The sequence below is a fragment of the Tenrec ecaudatus genome, chromosome 10 (assembly GCF_050624435.1).
Source record: "Tenrec ecaudatus isolate mTenEca1 chromosome 10, mTenEca1.hap1, whole genome shotgun sequence".
NCBI classification, from domain to species: Eukaryota; Metazoa; Chordata; class Mammalia; order Afrosoricida; family Tenrecidae; genus Tenrec; species Tenrec ecaudatus.
Genome location: NC_134539.1, coordinates 111,921,213 through 111,941,446, shown reverse-complemented (window position 1 = coordinate 111,941,446; position 20,234 = coordinate 111,921,213). Strand labels below are relative to the sequence as shown.

The window sequence follows — 20,234 nt, the reverse complement described above, 5'->3', positions numbered from 1 at the left end:
TGTGAAGAATGGGGATTCCGGAACATTTAGTGTACTCATGTGAAACTTGAACAGAGACCAAGGAGGCAGTTGATCGAAAAGAAAAAAGGGGGATGTTTTGGGATTTCAAACCAGGAAAGGTGCCTGTCTGGGTTATATTCCTGAGCACATAATCCAAGAAACTGGTTTATATGAAGAATTCAATTAACAACCTGAGATATGCAGATGATACAAACTTGCTCACTGAGCATGAAGGAGTTAAAGCACTTAACTGATAAAGATCAAATACTGTAGCCTTTAATATGGACTAACAAATAACTTCACAATCAACGGAGAAAAGACTGAAGCAGCGAAGAATTTCATTTCACTTGGATCCGTGATCAACATGCATAGAAGCAGCAGTCAAGAAATCAAATGATGTATTCCATTGTGCAAATCTGCTGGAAAATGCCTCTTTAAAGTGCTAAAAAGCAAATAAATCATTTTGACCACCTGACCAAAGTCATGGAGTTTTTAACTGCCTCACAAGCATGTGAAAACTAGACAATGAAATTAAAATACTGAGCTCACTCCCATCCACCCAATTCTAACGCTTAGCAACCCTACAGGATAGAGCGCCTCTGTGGGTTTCTGAAACTACATGTGGGAGCAGAAAGTCTTAATTCTCCCACAGAGCAGCTGATCTTGTGGTTAGCAGCCCAACACACATGAATAAGGAAGATTAAAAAAAATAACTGATGCATTTGAATCATGGTGCTGGTGAAGAATATTGAACATACCAGGGACTGCCAGAATGAAGAAGTATAGCTATCATGCTCCTTGGAGAGAGGATGGAACGATGTCATCTCAAATTACCTGGACAGGTTTTCAGGCAGGACCAGTCCCTGGAAAAAGACATCCAACCTGGTTGTGGGTCAAAGGAAAACCAATGCAATGGATTGCCACACTGGCTGCAAGAATGGGTTCCAGCACAGCAATAATTGTGCGGAAAGCGTGATACACTGGGACAATATGAATCAGTGGCAGTAATGACGTAGTACTCATTACCTAAGCACACTGACTTTGCTTTATTCCTAATAACATGGCTATTAATAATATCAATATATTATCAATATCAATAATAGAGCTGCGTCTCCTTGACATTTTCATTAACCCTTTAACGTAGGAGAAACTTGGGTTTTGTCTGAAAATTTTCTCTGGTTGAAACCCCCTGGCAAGCTCCAGAAAGTGCTAAGAACAAAATCTGCAGAAAGAGGCGAGTGGTTTAGAAGGAAATGCCACAGACAACAGGAGGCACTCTTGAGAAATACTGCATCATCAATGCGTGCTTGTTTGCAGTGTAAATCCCTCTCCACCTTCTCCCTAGACATTATCTAAAGCAGAGCTAACCAGACCACAGGCGCCCTCCTCTCATGATCGTTTCGTCATGTGCTGTCATGACCATCACACATGCTCGCCCTATAACCAGAGCAACGCAGAGTGCAATGTATTGTGGCGTTCTTTGCTCAAGACTTTAACTCTACATAGTTAAATTTCTTCTGGGCCTTTGGCTCTCCTTACTCTTGATGTTCAAAGAATCCCAACCACTCCACATGTCTGCCTATTTTCTCCTCTTGTTTTATCTCTCTGCAGCCACAAGGACTGAGTCACCCCTCAAGTCTGGCTGACTTGTAAGGTTTTCCTGAATTTGTTAACTTAACTCTTTCCTGTCCGTGATGACATTTCCTCCTCCTCTATTTTAAATTTCTCTTCTTTTTTTTTTTTTTTTTAGTTTGGGTTTTCTTTTTTTTTTTTTCATTTTTAAAATTTAAAAATTTTATTTTTATTATATTTTAATTATTTTATTAGGGGCTCATACAGCTCTTATCACAATCCATACATACATCAATTGTGTAAAGCACATTTGTACATTCGTTACCCTCATCATTCTCAAAACATTTGCTGTCCACCTAAGCCCCTGGCATCAGCTCTTTATTTTTTCCCCTCCCTCTCTGCTCCCCACTCCCTCCTGAATCCTTGATAATTTATAAATTATTATTTTGTCATATCTTGCCCTGTCTGACGTCTCCCTTCACCCACTTTTCTGCTGTCCGTCATTAAATTTCTCTTCTAATCAATACTTTCCTTTCTAAAGGTACTGAAATTCTTATTCTAACATAAGTTCCTCCACTCATGTTCTCAGATCCAGGGACCTCTTCTTCGAGGTTAAGGATTTATCTTGCAACTGAAAGTCTAGGGTGCAGGAAAAAAAAAGAATTTGGGGGATTATTTCATTCTTAAAAAAAAATCATCACATTGGTTTATTTTCAAATGTATCCATGTTTATCAATTGTCATGTTCTCTTCATTAGCTGTCTTACAGATTACTCCACTGCTTGTCTTAGATGGAGTGCAGTCTAGAGACTTAACAAAATATCAAAAGACACAATGGGATGTTGTGATTGTTAGGTGCCTTCAAGTCAGCTCCACCTGATAGGGAGCCCAGGTACAACAGAACAACAGCGAAATTCTCACAGTTGTTCTTTGGTTTCAGCCCATGGATGCGGCTATGGTGCCAATCCATCCTGTCAAAGGCCTTCCTCTTTTTCACTGCCCCGCTACTTTTAAGCATGATGCCCTTCTCCCTTAGGGCTCTCATAATGAGATAGTTCCCACTTATGAGATGAGTAACATAAAATTGTGTTACATGATGTACATTAGACAAAGGTCAAGGAAGCTGAGTTCCAGTATTGGCTTTCCATCATTAAATAATCTTCTGACCATGGTGGCCTTTAGACCTTGGGCAAATTCTTTAATATCCATAGACTCTGGTGCCCTTATTTGTAAAAAGAAGGAGTAGGCATGACGAATTGTAGAGTTTTAAGAAACCTGAAAATTACGTTACAGAGAAGTCTCAATAATAGAGGTCTAGCACTAGGGATAGGCAGAAAGCTTGAAATGGAAAGGGCTAAGCCAATCATATGCGAATGAGGCGGCAAAGTCTGCTGCCAGAAGACAGTCTGCAAACAGAAAGAACAAATGGCTCTCTCCAAGGGCAGGCTTGTACAAAAGGACTCTCTGAGCACATATTGGTAGGCACCCGACCTGAAGAGATGACTGCTGAGCTGATGGTGGTATGGAAGAAGAAATGCAGATATAACCTCTTAAAAATGGGAGAAAATTCTAAATTCAATCATTAAATTACAACTGATCGGCAAAGCTTCAAACAGCCCCTTGTTGATGTTGCTCTGCCTTTATTTTGCTCTACCATTTTTATCGTCTCTTTCAGTGTCCAAAATAAAAAATTTGAGTTTAAATAGCCTAAAGTCACAAACATTAAAAAAAAAAAAAAAAGGCACTTCTGGTATCCTCAAAATGAGAATTTTCTAAATGGAAGGAGAAATTTGGACCTTTTAGCTTGTCATTCCATGTTCATTTCTGGCTAGTATAGCCTTTTTTTTTTTTTAAGAAATAGCACAAACTTAAATAAGTAAAAATTTTTTAAAAAGAAATAAAACCAATAAAAAGCTTTAGAATGTGTAACCTGCTCTTTTTAAAAATAGCTTGTTTTTCTTTAACAGTTCTATCATTATCAACATACAATTCACCTATCATATATTTGAATAGTTCAATCACATTGTTAAGAGTTGTACAACCATCACCACAATCAATTTCAGGACGTCGTTTCTTCGTCCTTGTACTGGTTGTTGTTAGCGTCCCATTTCCTGCCAGCCTCCCTTGTCATGTTCCTTTGAATCTATTAATCCAGTTGTTGTCTCTATAGGTTTACCTAATCTGGGGTTTGTATACAGAAAATCACAGAATAAAGACAATACAAACAAAGAAAAACCTCAATAGAAAACTAAGCAGAAAGTATTTTTTAAACTGGAGCAATCATACATTGGATCAAGAGGGAGATTAATTACAAGATGTCATATTTTGACCTAACTGCATGACCTACTCTACCCTGTAGACTTTAATGAAATAAGTCACTCTCCTCCTGTGACTTCCTACGGAATAACTATTAACTTGCTGGCTATGTCCGTTAAGGTTTTTTTTAAATCATTTTATTGGGGGCTCGTACAACTCTTATCACAATCCATACATACATCCATGTGTCAAGCACGTTTGTACATTTGTTTCCATCATCATTCTCAAAACATTTGCTTTCTACTTGAGCCCTTGGTATCAGCTCTGCATTTTTCTACCTCCCTTCCTCTTCCCCCCTCCCTCATGAACCCATGATAATTTATAAATTATTATTATTTTGTCATATCTTATACTGTCCGATGTCTCCCTTCACCCACTTTTCTGTCTTCTATCCCCCAGGGAGGAGTTATATGTAGATTCTTGTAATTGGTTCCCCCTTTCCACCCCACCTTCCTTCCACCCTCCCGGTATCACCACTCTCACCACTGGTCCTGAGGGGATCATCTGTCCTAGATTCCCTGTGTTTCCAGTTCCTATCTGTACCAGTGTGCATCCTCTGGTCTACTCAGATTTGTAAGGTAGAATTTTTATTAAACAATATGATTTAATTTAATATATTTCTACTTAAGTAAAACACTTAACTCCTAAAATAATAACATGTTGGTGATGCATTCTATCATTAAATTCCAGAAATCTGACATGTTAAAAGGTTATTAAGAAAGTTTTATTTAAAAGAACACAGAAACCTGTCAACAAATGTGCTTGAAACGATGGATGGATGGATGGATGGATGGATGGATGGATGGATGGATGGATGGATGGATTGTGATAAGAGTTGTATGTGCCCCCAATAAAACGATTTATAAAAAGAAGAAAGAACGAACACATAAACCTGGAAACTGGACATGCAGCAAGTGAAAAATAACTGCTATTCCTTCACTCTGGATCTAGGAATCACCGAGGAGCTCCTTGGGCCTTTATTGATTTTTAATAGAAATCTTTGTTAAATGATCATTTTAAATATAACAGGTCAGTTGGGGCAGTATGTCATTCATTAGGTTTTTCTATTTCTTCATGAGTATATTCAGGTTTGCATCTTTGACTGAAATAACATATAAGAGACGCTGCCTTCTCACTGGGTTCTAGCAAAAGTCCCATGACTATGTGAACCTTGGCTGACTGATTAGGATGCTATTTGACAGATTCTTCTACTTGAAAGTCACTGTATTTCTTTCTGTTATCAAGATGTACTAAGGGGCTTCAAAAGGTCAAAGAAGATGAAATTATCTTTTAAATTTCATTTTCCCACAGACTTTTTGAAGCCCCCTCTTTTTGTGGTTGACTTGGAAATCATATGAATATTCCCTTCCTTGTCAAACTTTTTGTTTATTCATTTGTATCAGTGTGGACTCATGGTTTCCTATTTAACTCAACGGGTTGTAATTCATGATGATCGATGGTCTTTGTGTTAGTCTTGGTATTTTAGAGAACCAAATCCATGGAAACTCATGTATAAGAGAGAGTTTTATATCAAGGTTAAGTGCACATCAAGAAAACATCCCAACTCAGTGCTGTACAAGCCCACAAGTCCAATATTAATTCATTAACCCATGTATCTAACACCAATCCACAAAGTCCTCCTCCATCTCACAAAACACACACTATGACATGGACTGCAGGAGGGAAGCCGAATCAGTTAATGAACATGTAAGCATCTCAGCTGTGGCAGGGATCTCCACATGGCTGCTCCAGCACCCAGGGCTATATCGGGTAGGTCCTTGTGGCTTTTCCTCAGGGATGTCCTGCAGGAAGTGAGCCTTGCCAGCTGAAGCAGGGAACTGGCTAAGGCAGCTGCACCCTGGTCTGATCATCAGTAAGCCAGAGATCGAGAATTAGAAAGGCGAGACTCACAGAGCTATTTATCTCTCCACCCTTCAATTAACCCCACATGTGTTTACCGGCCAGGTTGGCACAATTAACTTTAACCCAGTCTTTATTTTGGTGCACCAATTGTCCGAAATTTGGCCATTGGAAGTTTGTTCAAGATGACTGGTCTTCCACTTCCCTTACCTCTGCAACATTTTCTCATTTTAAAAGTGTGATATAAGCGTCAGGGGGAAGTGCTCTTAAAGAGTTCTCAGCATTGAAATTCAACCTTTGCCATTTCAGGAAAGAATTTCTTGGGAATCTCAGATTACAGACTTTATGCAACTATTTCTAATTACTTTAACTGAAACTTCTCCATACCTAAGATATCATTAAATTACTAACTACAAATTTGGAGCTTTTTCATGATCCCTAGAAGAGTCCAACCACAAGCTTAGGAACACTCCAGGCTCCCTGACTTCTAACCTACCAGCTTTTACCATTCCTTTGACTTTGATCATTGGCTAGAATAACTCACAAAGCTCACAGAAAATGCTATAAGGATACAAATGAAGAGATGCAGAGTCCAGTCTTGGAGGGTCTCCGACACAGAGCCACCCAGACATTTATGTCTTTCACCAAGTAGAAGTCTAAGACTCAGTGTCCAGAGCTTTTATTGAAGATTTTCGTTATTTTATTATGAGGTGGTGGTATGAGGTGATGGGTCCTTCTGACCTTAATAATTCCCATTCAAGAGCTTCCTCACTTTCATAGTCTGTCAAGTCCTATCTGGAGTCTTATAGACAACAACAACAACTCCCTGCCATTGAGTTGCTGCCAACTCACAGCGACCTCCTGTGGGTTTCTGAGACAGCCCCTGTTTACAGGAGCAGAAAGCCCAGTCTTTCTCCAGTGGAGTGGCTGGTACTTTAGACTATGGCAAACACGTAACCATTGCATCACCAGGGCTCCCTATAGATAACAAAGATACCTCAGTAACTCAGGAAACTCCAAAACTGTAGCACTCTCTCAAGAACCAAGAACAAAGGCCAAATGATTTTGAATAAAGTTAAATCTTTATCCCCTAACATTTTAAAAATTTAACTTGGCCTATATTTGGTAATGATAATACAATGATAAAATAATGGAAGCTGGTTTGGGGTGTGGAATTAGGAATGATGACAGGGGACCACAAAATCTATTGCCAAAGAATAACAGGGGTTAATGGTCTGTATTTTGACAGTAACGAATAGGCAGGAGTCGGGGGCGTGAGGAGGGAAGGGGGAAATGAGGAGCTGATATTAAGGGCTCAAGTAGAAGGCAAAAGTTTTCAGAATGATGATGGCAACAAATGTACATATGTGCTTGACACAATGGATATATGTATGGATTATTATAGGAATTGTACGAGCCCCAATAAAATGATTTTTAAAAATGCATCTATGGCTTTTGGAGGAAAAAGAAGAGTAGGCAGGAGTCAAAGTTGACCCTGGGGTTTCAGCCGGATGAGTGAGCTCACTGCCACTGAGGCCGTGCAGACTTAGTGCCTCCCTGTGGGTTTCTGAGACTAACTGGTTATGCCAGTAGGAAGCTCAATCTTTCTCCCAGGGAACTGCTGGTGGCTTTGAACTGCTGCCCATGTTCACAACCCAACACGTAACTACTGCACCACCTGAAAGAATGACATAGGAGTCATATTGGGTTCAACATAAGAATCACTGTAAAATGTTCCATCATGCTCAAAGATGCTTTTGATATAATACTTGTTGGACCGTGGAATCAACTGTCAGGACTTTCCGTTTGTTCTATGAAGAGAATGAAGATGCCTCCCCCTCCCACCCCCGCCTGCTCCACCCTCACTCACCCCCACCCCCGAGTAATGGACTTTTTGTTAGCTCTTGCTTTTGTGTTTATGTCTCTTAGCTAAACTGCATATCCAATTTCCAAAGGCACATCCTGGTCAGGAAGTGAGATTGTCCTCAAAACAGTTTCAGAAATATATTGAATTGGTTGTCTCTGAGCTCAGAGGCAATGAAGATGAGGTAATGGAAAGCGTTGTGGAGTTTCTGATGAATTCTTTGGAGAGGAGCCACAAGGAAAATCTGAGGAATTCTGCCAGGCGAAAGTGGCTTCATCAAATCCACCGTGCTGCACAGACCAGTGGGGTGTCTGTGGAACCAGTGTACACTGAGACTTTTAAGGCCCTCAATCAGGTATGCTTTCAAAAATGGTACTCTTCAATGGTGGCAATGGTAAAACACGTTGTAAATTATCCTGATACTGCTATAGATGTTTTCTTCATTCCAATACATTACAATGCCCCAAACCCTGAGAGAGCTCTCATAGGAATGGACAGGGTAAAGGCAGAAGAGGAAAAGTAGGGTGGGGGGGGGAACAAGAGTTATTTATGCTGAAAAGTCTAACCAACTTGGAATAAACAACAGACTGGTATAGAAAATACCTGTAAGGAGATGTGCACACAGTTGAGACTACTTTTCCTCTGCATAGTGTTTGGAGGGTCAATTTGAAAAGGAATTATATTTAAATCCAAAGTCATGTCAAAGAAGAATTCAACATTACACAGCATTTCACAGAAACAGAGACGATCACAGAATCCTGTCACTTTAAGCTCATGGCTCTGGTGGACCCCCCTCACACACAATCTCACCACCCCTTCCTTCAGAGGCACTCAGCTTACAATTACTCCCAATCAAAAGCAGCACGACTGTCCTCCCTATATGTCAGATTCCACTGATGCAGGGAGTCTGTGCAATTGATCTCAGCTTAATAATGGCCCTTGCTTGTTGGATCATCTCCTGAGTGACTGAGTTTTCCAATGACCAGAAACAGAAAAACAGTCATAAAAAGGAAGTATTACTCCAAGTAACATTTTAAAAATGTGCAGTACTCTAAGAGGAATCTTAAAACACAGATTTTTATGTGAAAAAGGAGAAATAAAGGCAGAAAGAAAAAAAGACATGAAAAGCAACCCCCAAAAAAATACCTTGAAAGAGGAGGCAATTATCAAGGGACAGTCCTCTCTTGTCCCTAACTTAGGGGCATGTTCAATATGTGTATTAATCATTTTATATTTTAGCTGCAGAGATTTTCGGTTATTTCAGTCAGAAACAGTTGAATGCAGCTGCTTACGTCAATCAAAATTCCTTGAGATGATTTTCTATTCACATCCCCAAAGATGGTCAAGAAATATAAGTAAAAGGAAGTCATCCAAAATACTTGTAAATACTTTTAACTGAAGTTCAAACATTATGATTATAGCTCAAATGACCCATATTCTAACTCTTTAAATTTGGGTTGACTTGATATCTACATTTATATATTTATTAAGAAACCCGTCTAGTTGCCATAGCACAAATCCATTTTAGTCATCACAGATTCGATTTGGGGGCCATCTGTATTGTCGGCCTTTTTTTTTTTTTTACCACTGTCTATGAAGGATACTATTTGCATAATTTATTCAGTAAAATGAAGTTACTGAGACCCGGTGCACAAATTGACTTAACAAAGGGGACATGATTCAGGGACTAGATCTTCGGCTATTGGCTGATAGAAACATTTTGCCGTAGGATGCGGAAGCCCATGGAAATAAGAAGATTAGTGCTCACATTTCTCTCTTAGAAGAAAATGAACTGCTGCCTGACAGAGGAAATGCTCTGCTAAGGAATGTGGCTTGTACCATAGACGATGCTCCATTTGTTCTGAATAAAGTACTCTACAGGGACATGAAAGGAATTAGGTGAGAACTTCTTGAAGAAGTTGGTTTCCCCCTCTAAAATAATAAGTCCCTTTCTGAAGTAAACTAACCATTGAAACCCTAAGTTAGCTGCTCAGTAGATATTTGTCTCAACCCAGCCGTGTGTCTAGAGTGGGAGCTGAAGCACTTCCATCTGGATGGTTTCACCCGATTATTTCTAGAGCTCTCTCTTAGCCAATGAATTGTCATGTGGGGCTCTGCGTCACAATATGAGTGCCATGGTATCGGCCTGCTCTGTAAATGTTGTCTGTCGCTGTTTTCTGTTGGTTTGTTTTTGGTTAAGCTCAAAGTTTGGTTCTTAAATATTTCTCCCAGATCAGAGACTACAAAGTGATCATTTTATTTGAGCCCAATTCTCTTATAATGTCAATGTTTGCGAACAGAGAAATGATCTAGTTTTCTGCGACTTACTTTAAAGCCTTCCCCTCTGCCTTTCTCTTTCTGGTATTCACGTTCCTCAGCTTCACAGTTATCGATGAAGGGAAGCCAATCCATGTCCCTCAAGTTCAGCATCATGGGAACATCTTCTTCTGGAATCACACTCGCCACAAGGATGATTATCATGGGTCCTTCTTGGCCCTGCCTCTTCAGGATGCACACATGAGGATCTTTGGGGTCATAGCTGTTGACACCCTAAGAGATCCTCAGGAAATAAACATCTTCCTACCTCATGAGATCAAGTTCTACCAGGTAAGTCACAGGAATCATCAAGATCAATGGTTAGAGTAGTTCCTCCTTCTATGCTATTTAAACTGTGAAACTGAAACCAAATGTAAACAGTCGATCTGTGTATATACATAGTCAGTGTTGTCCTCTTTGTCCTACACCCCATATGCATATATCCCTCTTCGCAGGGCTCCACGGTACTCAGAGAAAGAATATCAGCCTCAGTTGCAAATCTGGGCCTCAGCTTCTAGGAGGTTTATTAATAATTTCCTGTAGTATTAGTCATGGGAATAGTATTTTATGCTGGAAAATAGGAATCCAGCTATTTTTAGACCACTAACTCGGACCAACAGAGTAGGAAGGCACGTTCAGAAAGGACATATTTAGGCATCAATAGTGGTGCCTAGAACTCTTGCTCTTTCCATAAATGTTGCTAAATGTGATATGCATTTCCATAGCTCTTTGTTTCAGTGTTACATTTTTTTTAAGGATAAAGAATGAAGGGAAAGTCGACATGCATCTCAAGTATTCATAATCTCGAGTTAGATCACACACACACACAAAAAGTCCTTTTTAGACTATGAAGTATGTAACTGGAGCATTTCTACAAAAAATTATTATTTAGTTGTATGATAAGAATTGCAAAGAAGGACGATTGAGAGCTGTTATGAAGATCAGCTTCCCAAGGCCAATTCCTATGAGATTAAAATCATACATGCCCCCCCCCTCCAGCTCTTTTGACCATTTCTGACACCAATTTTCTCTCCCTTCTATGCACTCTGAACCTCTGGCAGCTCCTTGTCAATGTACTGCTGCAACTGCTGTTGGATGATCTTTAGCAAAATTTTACTTGCATGTGATATCAGTGACATTGTTCTATAATTGTCATGGTCTGTTAGGTCACCTTTCTTTGGAATGGGTGTAAATATGGATCTCTTCCAGTCTGTTAGCCAAGTAGATGTCTTCCAAATTTCTTGGCATAGACCAGTGAGTGCTTCCAGTGCTTCATCGCCACGTTGATACATGTCAATTGGTATTCCATCCATTCTTGGAGCCTTGTTTTTGACTAATGCTTTCAGTACAACTTAGACTTTTTTTCTGTCTGTATCATTGGCTCTTGAACATATCTTAACTCCTGAAATGGTTGAATGTCTACTCGCTCCTTTTGGTACAGTGACTGTGTATTCTTTCCATCTTCTTTTGATGTTCCCTGCATTGTTCAGTTTTTTGTTATTGAGTCTTTCAATATTACAACTTGAGGCTAGCATTTTTTCTGAGTTCTTCCCATTTAAGATATGCTAAGCATGTTCTTCCATTTTGGCTTTCAAAGCCTTTGTACATTTCATTTTGATATCTTGTCTTCTCGAGCTACCCTTGAAATGTTCTACTCAGCTCTTTGACTTCGTCACCTCTTCCATTTGTCTTAGCTACTCTATAATCAAGAGCATGTTTCAGAGTCTCTTCTGATACATCCACTTTGATCTTTTCTTTCGTTCCTGTTTTTTCCATGACCTTGTGCTTTTTTCATGCATGATGTTCTTGATGTGATCCCACAGCTCATCATGTCTTTTGTCACAAATGTTCAATGCAGCCAATATATTCTTGAGATAGTCTCAACATTCAGATGGGATAGACTGAGGGTCGTAATTTGGCTCTTGTAGATTTGTTTTCATTTCTTCAGCTTTAACCTGAACTTACATATGAGCAGTTGATGATCTGTTTCCTAGTTGGACTCTGGCCTGGTTTTACCTGCTGATAAAAAGACTAAGCTGTGCCTGACCCAAGCCATGATATTCTTAATCGCCTCACATGCAGGTGAAAGCTGGACAACGAGTGAGGAAGATTGCAGAAGAGTTGATGCATTTGACTTACGGTGCTGGTGGAGAATATTGAAAGTACCATGGGTTGCCAAAAGAACAGATGTTCCTTAGAGACAAGGATGGTGAGACTTGTCTCGTGTACTTCGGACAGGTTGTCAGGAGACACCAGTCCCTGGAGAAAGACATCATACTTGGTAAAGCAGAGGGTCAGAGAATAAGGGGAAGACCTTTAATAAGATGGATTAACACAGTGGCATCAGTAATGGGCTCAAACAGAAGAGCAATTGTGAGGATGGTGCAGGACTGGGCCGTGTTTTACTCTGTTGTAAGCAGGGTCGCTATGAGTTGGAATCGACTCCCCGGCACCTAACAACAACCACCTGTGCACACTATGCTTCTCGGCTGGGTTGAATAAGTCACGCAGCGACCATACAGAACTCACAAAAAGTACTCATGATTATGGGGTTTGTTAGGGAGTTAATAGGTTACAGTTCAGGTGAGAAAGCTTAGAACACAGTAGCAACTCTACCATTAAGAGCAAATTTCAGACATCCACTTTGAACTTTTCTTTCTTGCCTTTTTAATGATCTTTTTCTTTCTTCGTGAGTGATATGCTTGATGTCATCCCACAGCTCATCAGGTCGCCTGTCATTAGTGTTCACACAAAACAGTCTCTGTTGTGCCCACAGGTGGGCCTTTTCCTGGCCCTCCGCCTTTTGGCATGGCCTTTGCTTTGCTCAAGCAATGTTTCAAAGATTTTAGGATGTCAATAAATTCCACAGGGGCATGCCACTTTACCACCAGCCTCAGCCCAAAGGTATTCAGCTCCAGCTCTATGGGTCATCAAACCCAGCTCCCCTGATTAAGTGCCTGGAGGCATCCTATTCCACAGTTAGCCCCCTGCCCCAAAGCACTCAGCTCTACTTGCTCTGTGGGCTGAGAAGTCAATTGCTCTGGCTCCTGCCATTCCTCCGTTGCTCCTCCAACATCACAGCTATCTCCTAGATCAAGGTTCAACTTGGCCGGAATCTTGGGATCCAAAGGATGCACTCCACTCCTAGTTTTTCTCTCTTGCTAGTAGTAAGAGCCCCCTTTTTAGTGCTGAGCTGATTCATCCTATACCCAGGATGGCCTTCACCGTTAACCCTGTCAACACTCACTCACTTCTGAATCTTATCAGTTCTTTCCCCACCTTTTCTTACTGAGACCCATCAGGCAAAGGTTGTTTCGTAAGAGTAACAAAGTTTATCACTAGAACCATATTAAATAATTTGCTGCACTACAATAGTCTTTTTAGAAAGCATGTCAGAAAGAATTTGAAATCAATTTTCTATCTCTTGGAGGTAAAGAGTTTTAAAAAAATAATTTTATTAGGAGCTCATACAACTCTTATCACAATCCATATATACATCAATTGTGTAAAGCACATTTGTACATTCATTGCCCTCATCGTTCTCAAAACATTTGCTCTCCACTTAAGCCCCTGGCATCAGGTCCTCATTTTTCCCCTCCCTCCCTGCACCCCCCCCCAAGAACCCTTGATAATATAAATTATTATTTTGTCATATCTTGCCCCGTCCAATGTCTCCCTTCACCCACTTTTCTGTTGTCTGTCCCCCAGGGAGGAGGTCACATGTAGATCCTTGTAATCAGTTCCCCTTTTCCAACCCCCCCCCTCCCTCTACCCTCTCAGTATTGCCACTCACACCGCTGGTCCTAAAGGGATCATCTGCCCTGTATTCCCTGTGTTTCCAGTTCCTATCTGTACCAGTGTACATCCTCTGGTCTAGCCAGACTTGCAAGGTAGAATTGGGATCATGATAGTTAGAGGAAACATTTAGGAACTAGAGGAGAGTTGCATTTTTCATCGTTGCTACATCGCACCCTATCTGGCTCGCCTCCTCCCCGAGACCCCTCTGCAAGGGGATCTCCAAGAGGTAAGGACTCTTATGGTGCCTTCAGTTCTGACATAAAATGCTGATCATTTAAAATATTTTTTTTTGAGTCTCTTGACAACAATATTACAGGTATTCTAAGGTCTCCCTGGGGAACAGGGTCTCATTATGCCTAAAAGATTAATGTAATCTTGGAACACATCCCATACTATTGCTCTGATGACAATCGCCATGTAAAATTGCAGTCAGTGATATTGGCATCAAATAAGGGCAGCTTTGACCTACTGCTCAAGAGGAACATTAGTGTTGACTTTAAACCTTTTTTTTTTTTCATTTCAAAGTTTGACTTCTGCCACTATTCTCTAGTATCAAGCATCATACATTTCACTGGTTGATCATCAGGAAATATAATAAGTTTTGTAGATTTTATAGTCGAATTCTCCTGGAACCTATGATTCCTTGGTGATCCTTTTTCCATGGTAGAATCTGGAACACTGTCTTTTGACAACTGATGAATACTGTGTGTGTAGGAAGTAGACTCTCACAAATTAGCAATCGGTCTTAGATGCAACACCAAACGTTTAAGGACCAAAGTATAAAGTAGGAGCTCATTCAGAACATAAAACTTCTTTCCATCAAAGGGCTTTGTCAACAAACTGAAATGGAATCAGACAGAGCTGAAGAAATTGGGGTGGGGGGGGGGGATGTGTCAGATTCTGATAGCCACAATATATCAAGAACTGTCACAACTTAATGACACAAAGACAAGTAACCCAATAGAGCAATGGATAGAGGATCTGCAAAAAAACATTTCACTGAAGAAATATAAAAATGACCCACAAACACGTGAAAAGAGATTCATTTCCATTAGTTATGTTTTATTAGGTGCTGTCAAGTCATGTGCCGTGTATAGCAACCCTGTGTACAATAGCCTCAAACACTGCTTTGTCCTCTGCCATCCTCAGAATCGTTATGTCAGCCAGTGTTGCAGCCACTGTGTCCATCCATCTCACTGAGGGACTTCCTCTTTCTGTCTTTATATTTTTGCCAACCCTCTAATTTACCAAGTATGTGTCCTTTTCCAATTACTGTTTCCTTCCAATAAGACGTCCAAAGTAGGTAAGATGAAGTCTTACCCTTTTTGATTCTAAGTAGCATTCTGGTTGTACTTCCTTTAAGACAGATCTTTGTTCTTCTGGAAATCCATGGTCCTTTCAAAAATCCTCACCAGCACCATGAGTCAAATACATCAGTTCTTCTGCAATTTCCCTTGTTCACTGTCCAGCTTTTACATGCAGATGACGCAATTAAAATGCCCTGGCTTGGGTGTACCTCAATCCTCACAGTGACATCTTTGCTTCTTAGCACTGTAAGGAGGTGTTTGCAGCAGATTTCTCTAAGGCAAAATGTCATTTGATTCTTGGCTGCTTCTTCCATGGGTTTACTTGTAAACCCATGTTTCAAGTAAAATGAAATTCTCGACAATTTCTATCTCTTTTCCATTTATCACGATGTTGTCTGTTGCTCCACTGGTAAAGAATTTTGTTTTACTTAAATTTAATTGTAATCCATGTTGAAGGCTGCAATCTTTGATCTAGATCATTAACTGTTAGGGAGATGCAAATTAAAGCCACAATGAGATACCACCTCACCCTCACCAAGGAAGAAAGAGGCGGTGATCTTCTGCCTTAAAGATTATAGCATTGAACAACCTATGAGGCCATTCTGCTTTGTTCTACAGGTTCTCTGTGAGTTGGGTTCAACTCAAAAAACAATAGGAGCCCTGATGGCATAGTGTGTTACTTGTTGAGCGGTTAGCCACAAGGTCAGCAGTTTGAATCCACCAGCTGCTCTGATGGAGAAAGGTCAGGGTTTCTGCTCCTGTAGAGATCTGTAGCCTTGGAAACCCACAAGGGCAGTGCTACTCTGTCCCACACCATTGCTGTAAGTCAGAATTGACTTGATAACCAGGAGTTTGATTTTACTTTTTGGCAAGGAGCTCTAGATGTGCTGTCAGATAAGTATTGGACCACTAAGTAAAAGGATGGTAGTTCAAAACCTCCAGGTCTCTATAGGAGAAAATTGAGTCTATTCTCTCTTGTAAAGATGTACAGCCTTGAAAATCCTATTCTCAACCTGTGGGTCATGACCCCTTTGGCTGTCAAATGACCCTTTGGCGGTCATATGACCCTTTCACAGGGGTCGCCCTAATCATAACAGTGCCAAAATGACAGTTATGAACTAGTAATGAAAATAATTTTGTGGTTGGAGGTCACCACAACATGAGGAAGTGTATTAAAGGGTATCAGCATTAGGAAGGTTGAGAACCACTGCCCTACAGGGTCACTGTGAGTTGGAAAATTGACTCCATGATAATGAATTTTCAGTGTGCAAGATTTCAAAACATAACAAAACAAAAGCAGAAAATAAAAAATGTTGATGATATGGAGAAATAGGAACCCTTATTCCTTATCTCATGAAGCAGTTCTGCTTTATTCTGTCAGGAATGCAAAATGGTACACCTGCTATGGAAAATGATTTGGTGGGTCCTCAAAAAGTTGAACATAAAGGTATCACATAACCCAGCAATTCTACTCTTAGGTATATATCCAGGAGACTTAAAAGGCAGCGATGCAAACATTGTAGCACTATTCACAATAGAGACACCCAGTGAACAGAAAACCCAAATGGGATCTAGACAAACAATGGAATATTACCCTGCCATAAGGAGAATTTCAGTCCTTTTACATGCCACAACATGTACGAACCTTGACCACATTATGGTGAGTGAAATAAGGCAATCACAAAAGGACAAATGGTATAGGATCTCACTAACGTGAAATACCTACAATGGGCAAATGTAGAGAGATCAGCGTTTAATAGTGACTGTTGGGTGGAGAAGGAGGGGGAAAGGGCAATCATTGTTTAGGAAGCAGTGCATTTCTGTTTATGGTGGTGGAATATTTGGTATGAGATATTAGTGATGATTGTATATTATGATTGATGTAATTAGTCTCACTGAATTGAACACACAAGAAGAAGAATTGGCATATATTGTGTTCTCTATTTTTATAGCAACAACCAAAAGATAATCCAATTGCTGTGTGACTAGTTATTTTACTTTAAAAAGAAAATCCCATTTTGATTCTTTTTCTTCGCAGGGCGTTGCCAATGTCTTTAGCGCTGCCTATCATTATGTCCACAGCCGGGAGCACATCCTGCATGTTATCGTCACTGGCATTGGCTGGCTCTATGGCACCATGCCCAACATCAACACCATCACGACGTACCTTGTTGAACCTGGCCCACAACAGGTAGACAAAGCTAGACAGTGTTACACCTCTCTGGGGTAACCATTTGGAGATGTTAGTGTCTTGCAAACATTGTAAAAAACATATTCAGCTACCGTTGAGCTATCTAAGGACAGCTTTCCTATGACCTCGGCTCAAAACCCTCTGTTGTGAGTGACACGGTCTGTGCCAGACTTTCCTAGGCAAAAAGGGGAAATGATGAATCATCGGACCAAAATGAAGAAAGAGCTGGCATTGAGGTGGCTTCCACGGTGACCAGATCCAGGGATTGGATGCCATCTGGGCTCTCTCGTGCTGTTTCTCTCATTGGTTCGCATCTTTGCTTCTCTCTGCCCATTGACTTTGTTTTCGCCAGCTAACGATGAGCTTTCTCTCCAGGGCAAGCCAGATGCTTTTTATATTAGTTTCCTAGTCATAACAAGGTACCACAAGCCAGATGGCTTAAAACAACAGGAACTTATTCTCTCAAAATCTGGAGGCTAAGGAGCCCTAATTCAGGCAGGGCTATACTTTCTTTGGAGGGTCCTAGGGAAGATTCTTTCTGGTTTCTTCCAACTTCTAGTAGCCCCCCGGGATTCATTGAGTTATGGCTCATACCCCCAGTCTCTGCATCTGGAGTCACAGGCCATCCAACCTCTATGTGTCTCTCAGGTGCTACTGTGTCCCTTCTTCTTTTCTTGCAAGGACACAAGTCATCTTGCATTAGATGATCTCCACCCATCTTAAGAAGTGCCTTGTCAGGAGCTTCAGGGAGATGATGTTGCCATGGAGATAAAAGTATGGTTCACAGCAGTCTACAAGACGAGTTGTTTGGGCAAAAGCGTCGTTTTAGAGCTGTGACTCCGAGGACAAGGCCACATCTGGCCCTTGGGAAATGAAGGAGGTGAAAAAGCCCTTCCCTCCCGAGAAGGCGAGGGAAGAGGAGGACCTGCCAGCAACCACAGCCTGGGTGGAGTCAACTATCTGTCAAAGACCCTAGACAGAGCTTTATCCTGAGTGGGAGACACTGCAGTGATGTTTTAGTATTAAAAATGATTGCAGGTTGACTAAGGTCTCTTCTGTGCCTAGGTCTCTCCCTACTTCTTCCCCTTCTGCAGTGCTTCTAGATCCTCACCATATTCTCTTAGCTCCTCTGTGCCTCAGAAGGTTGACTGCTTTGACGGGCTCCTTGGCTTTCTATCTTGTGTTTGGGTTTGTCCAAGGAGAATGCACCAACAAGCAACTGCAGGGCAGATGGAGAGTGAGGTTGGGATATTAACGCTTCGGGCTCACTTCCTGCCTACTTGCTATGAGTTGGCTGTTCTCCCCTCCTAAAAGTCACAGTTTCCATCAGGTGGCCCTCCCCATATGACTATCCTCTTCGTGTCTGCTAATTGTTTCCTCCTCCTCTTCCCTTCTCAGGGTAAGGATGATAACAGGTTCCCAATGTTATTAACTATGGGATTCCAAACACTGCCACACTTCATAAACTTCCCTTATTAAATTCCCCCCCAAATTACCTAGTCCCCATGTGCCATCTGTGTCTTTTGGCACCCCGATTTCAACCAATTATCAGTGATTGATTCTGAAATATTCCACTGTACTCCATCCCCACGTTCCTAAAAGGTAGAGTCATGGCAGAAAAGGAGTCTTGTTCTGTTGATAATGTCCATCAAAAAATAAAATTAAAAAAAACTCGCTGCCATCAAGTCAATGCTGACCTCCTGTGGGTTTCTGAGACTGTTACTGTTTATGGGAGTAGAAAGCCCAGTCTTTCTCTTGCAGAGCTTCTGGTGCTTTCGAACTGCTGATCCTGAGGACCAAAGCCCAAAACATAACCACTGCACCACCAGTGCTCCTTTATAATAACCATAGAGGAGAGAAAATAGGAGATTCAAGTTTTCTTAGGTATGAAACTCATGCGATTTTAGTATATCAATTAAAAGCATTTTGTCTAACTACGGTAGCTAATTGAAATACTGAGCATTTTTATATAGGTCATTGTGGTAAACAAAAATAATGGTCCCCAGACTGGTCCATCTCCTAATCCCCAGAACCTATGAATATGAGTGGGAACACCCCCCCACACACACACACCCACTCACACTGATAAAAAGCTCCATTGGGCAGAGCTTTCGTAGTATGCATTTTTCCTGCTAGGCCAGCAGTTCTCAACCTATGGGTCTTGACCCCTTTGGGGGTCAAACAACCCTTTCAGAGGGGTGGCCTAAGACCATTGGAAAACACCTATTTCTGATGGTCTTCGGAACCAACACACTGCTCCTCTACCCGACTCCAGGCAGTTCTGCCCACATGCAGATATGCCCACATATGAGTACCGCCAAGGTGACATCATCACATCAACCCTATCACAAACACCTTATACAAATACATGAATATGTGACAGGGTTGGTGCCATAATGTACTTATGCAGACCAGTCACACATGTGCAGAGAACAGCTACTGGGTAGAGAGCAGCTACTGTGGAGAAAGCAGCAGCTGTGTTGAAAGCAGTATTGGAGGTAAAATGACACTTTGTGAATTATAATTACTGGGTAAATGTAAAATCATGTACTGTAAAATCAACTTAATCTGTATGCTGATCGGTCTTTTTATATTCAGCTGTGGTTGATGTGAATACTGCCCCCTTGTGATAGTAGCAGATATGTAAAAAAAAAGCACAGAGAATGGTAAATCATTGGAAACTTTAATGAACTGTATTGATTGAACTATGCCATGTATCATTTCTTGTATTATTAAAGCTATTGTTATATATTATTTTCATTAGCAAACCATCCCATGATAGTGGATAGTATAGAGAAGAATGTTAAGAAAAGAGACTATAGTGAGGATACTTTATAGTACAGTTTTACCTCAATAATTACAGCAGGAATTGAGAAATCGCAATGTGTTATTTGTTGTGAAGTTCTATCAGCCGAATCTATGAAGCCAAACAAACTAAAATGCCATTTTGATAGCAAGCATCCGAGCTTTGCCAACAAGGATACCAACTATTGTAGAAGCAAAACTGATGG

The 20,234-nt window shown here is 40.8% G+C and overlaps 1 protein-coding gene across 1 annotated transcript in view; it reads left to right on the top strand.

Moving 5' to 3' along the window:
• EFCAB5 (EF-hand calcium binding domain 5) overlaps window positions 1-20,234 on the top strand; it is a 127,338-nt gene that overhangs the window by 76,677 nt on the left and 30,427 nt on the right. Inside the window, exons 16-19 of the mRNA XM_075559611.1 lie at window positions 7,677-7,966; window positions 9,341-9,510; window positions 9,990-10,218; window positions 17,071-17,223. Coding sequence (XP_075415726.1) covers window positions 7,677-7,966; window positions 9,341-9,510; window positions 9,990-10,218; window positions 17,071-17,223 — 842 coding nt within the window. The remainder of the gene's footprint in view (window positions 1-7,676; window positions 7,967-9,340; window positions 9,511-9,989; window positions 10,219-17,070; window positions 17,224-20,234) is intronic.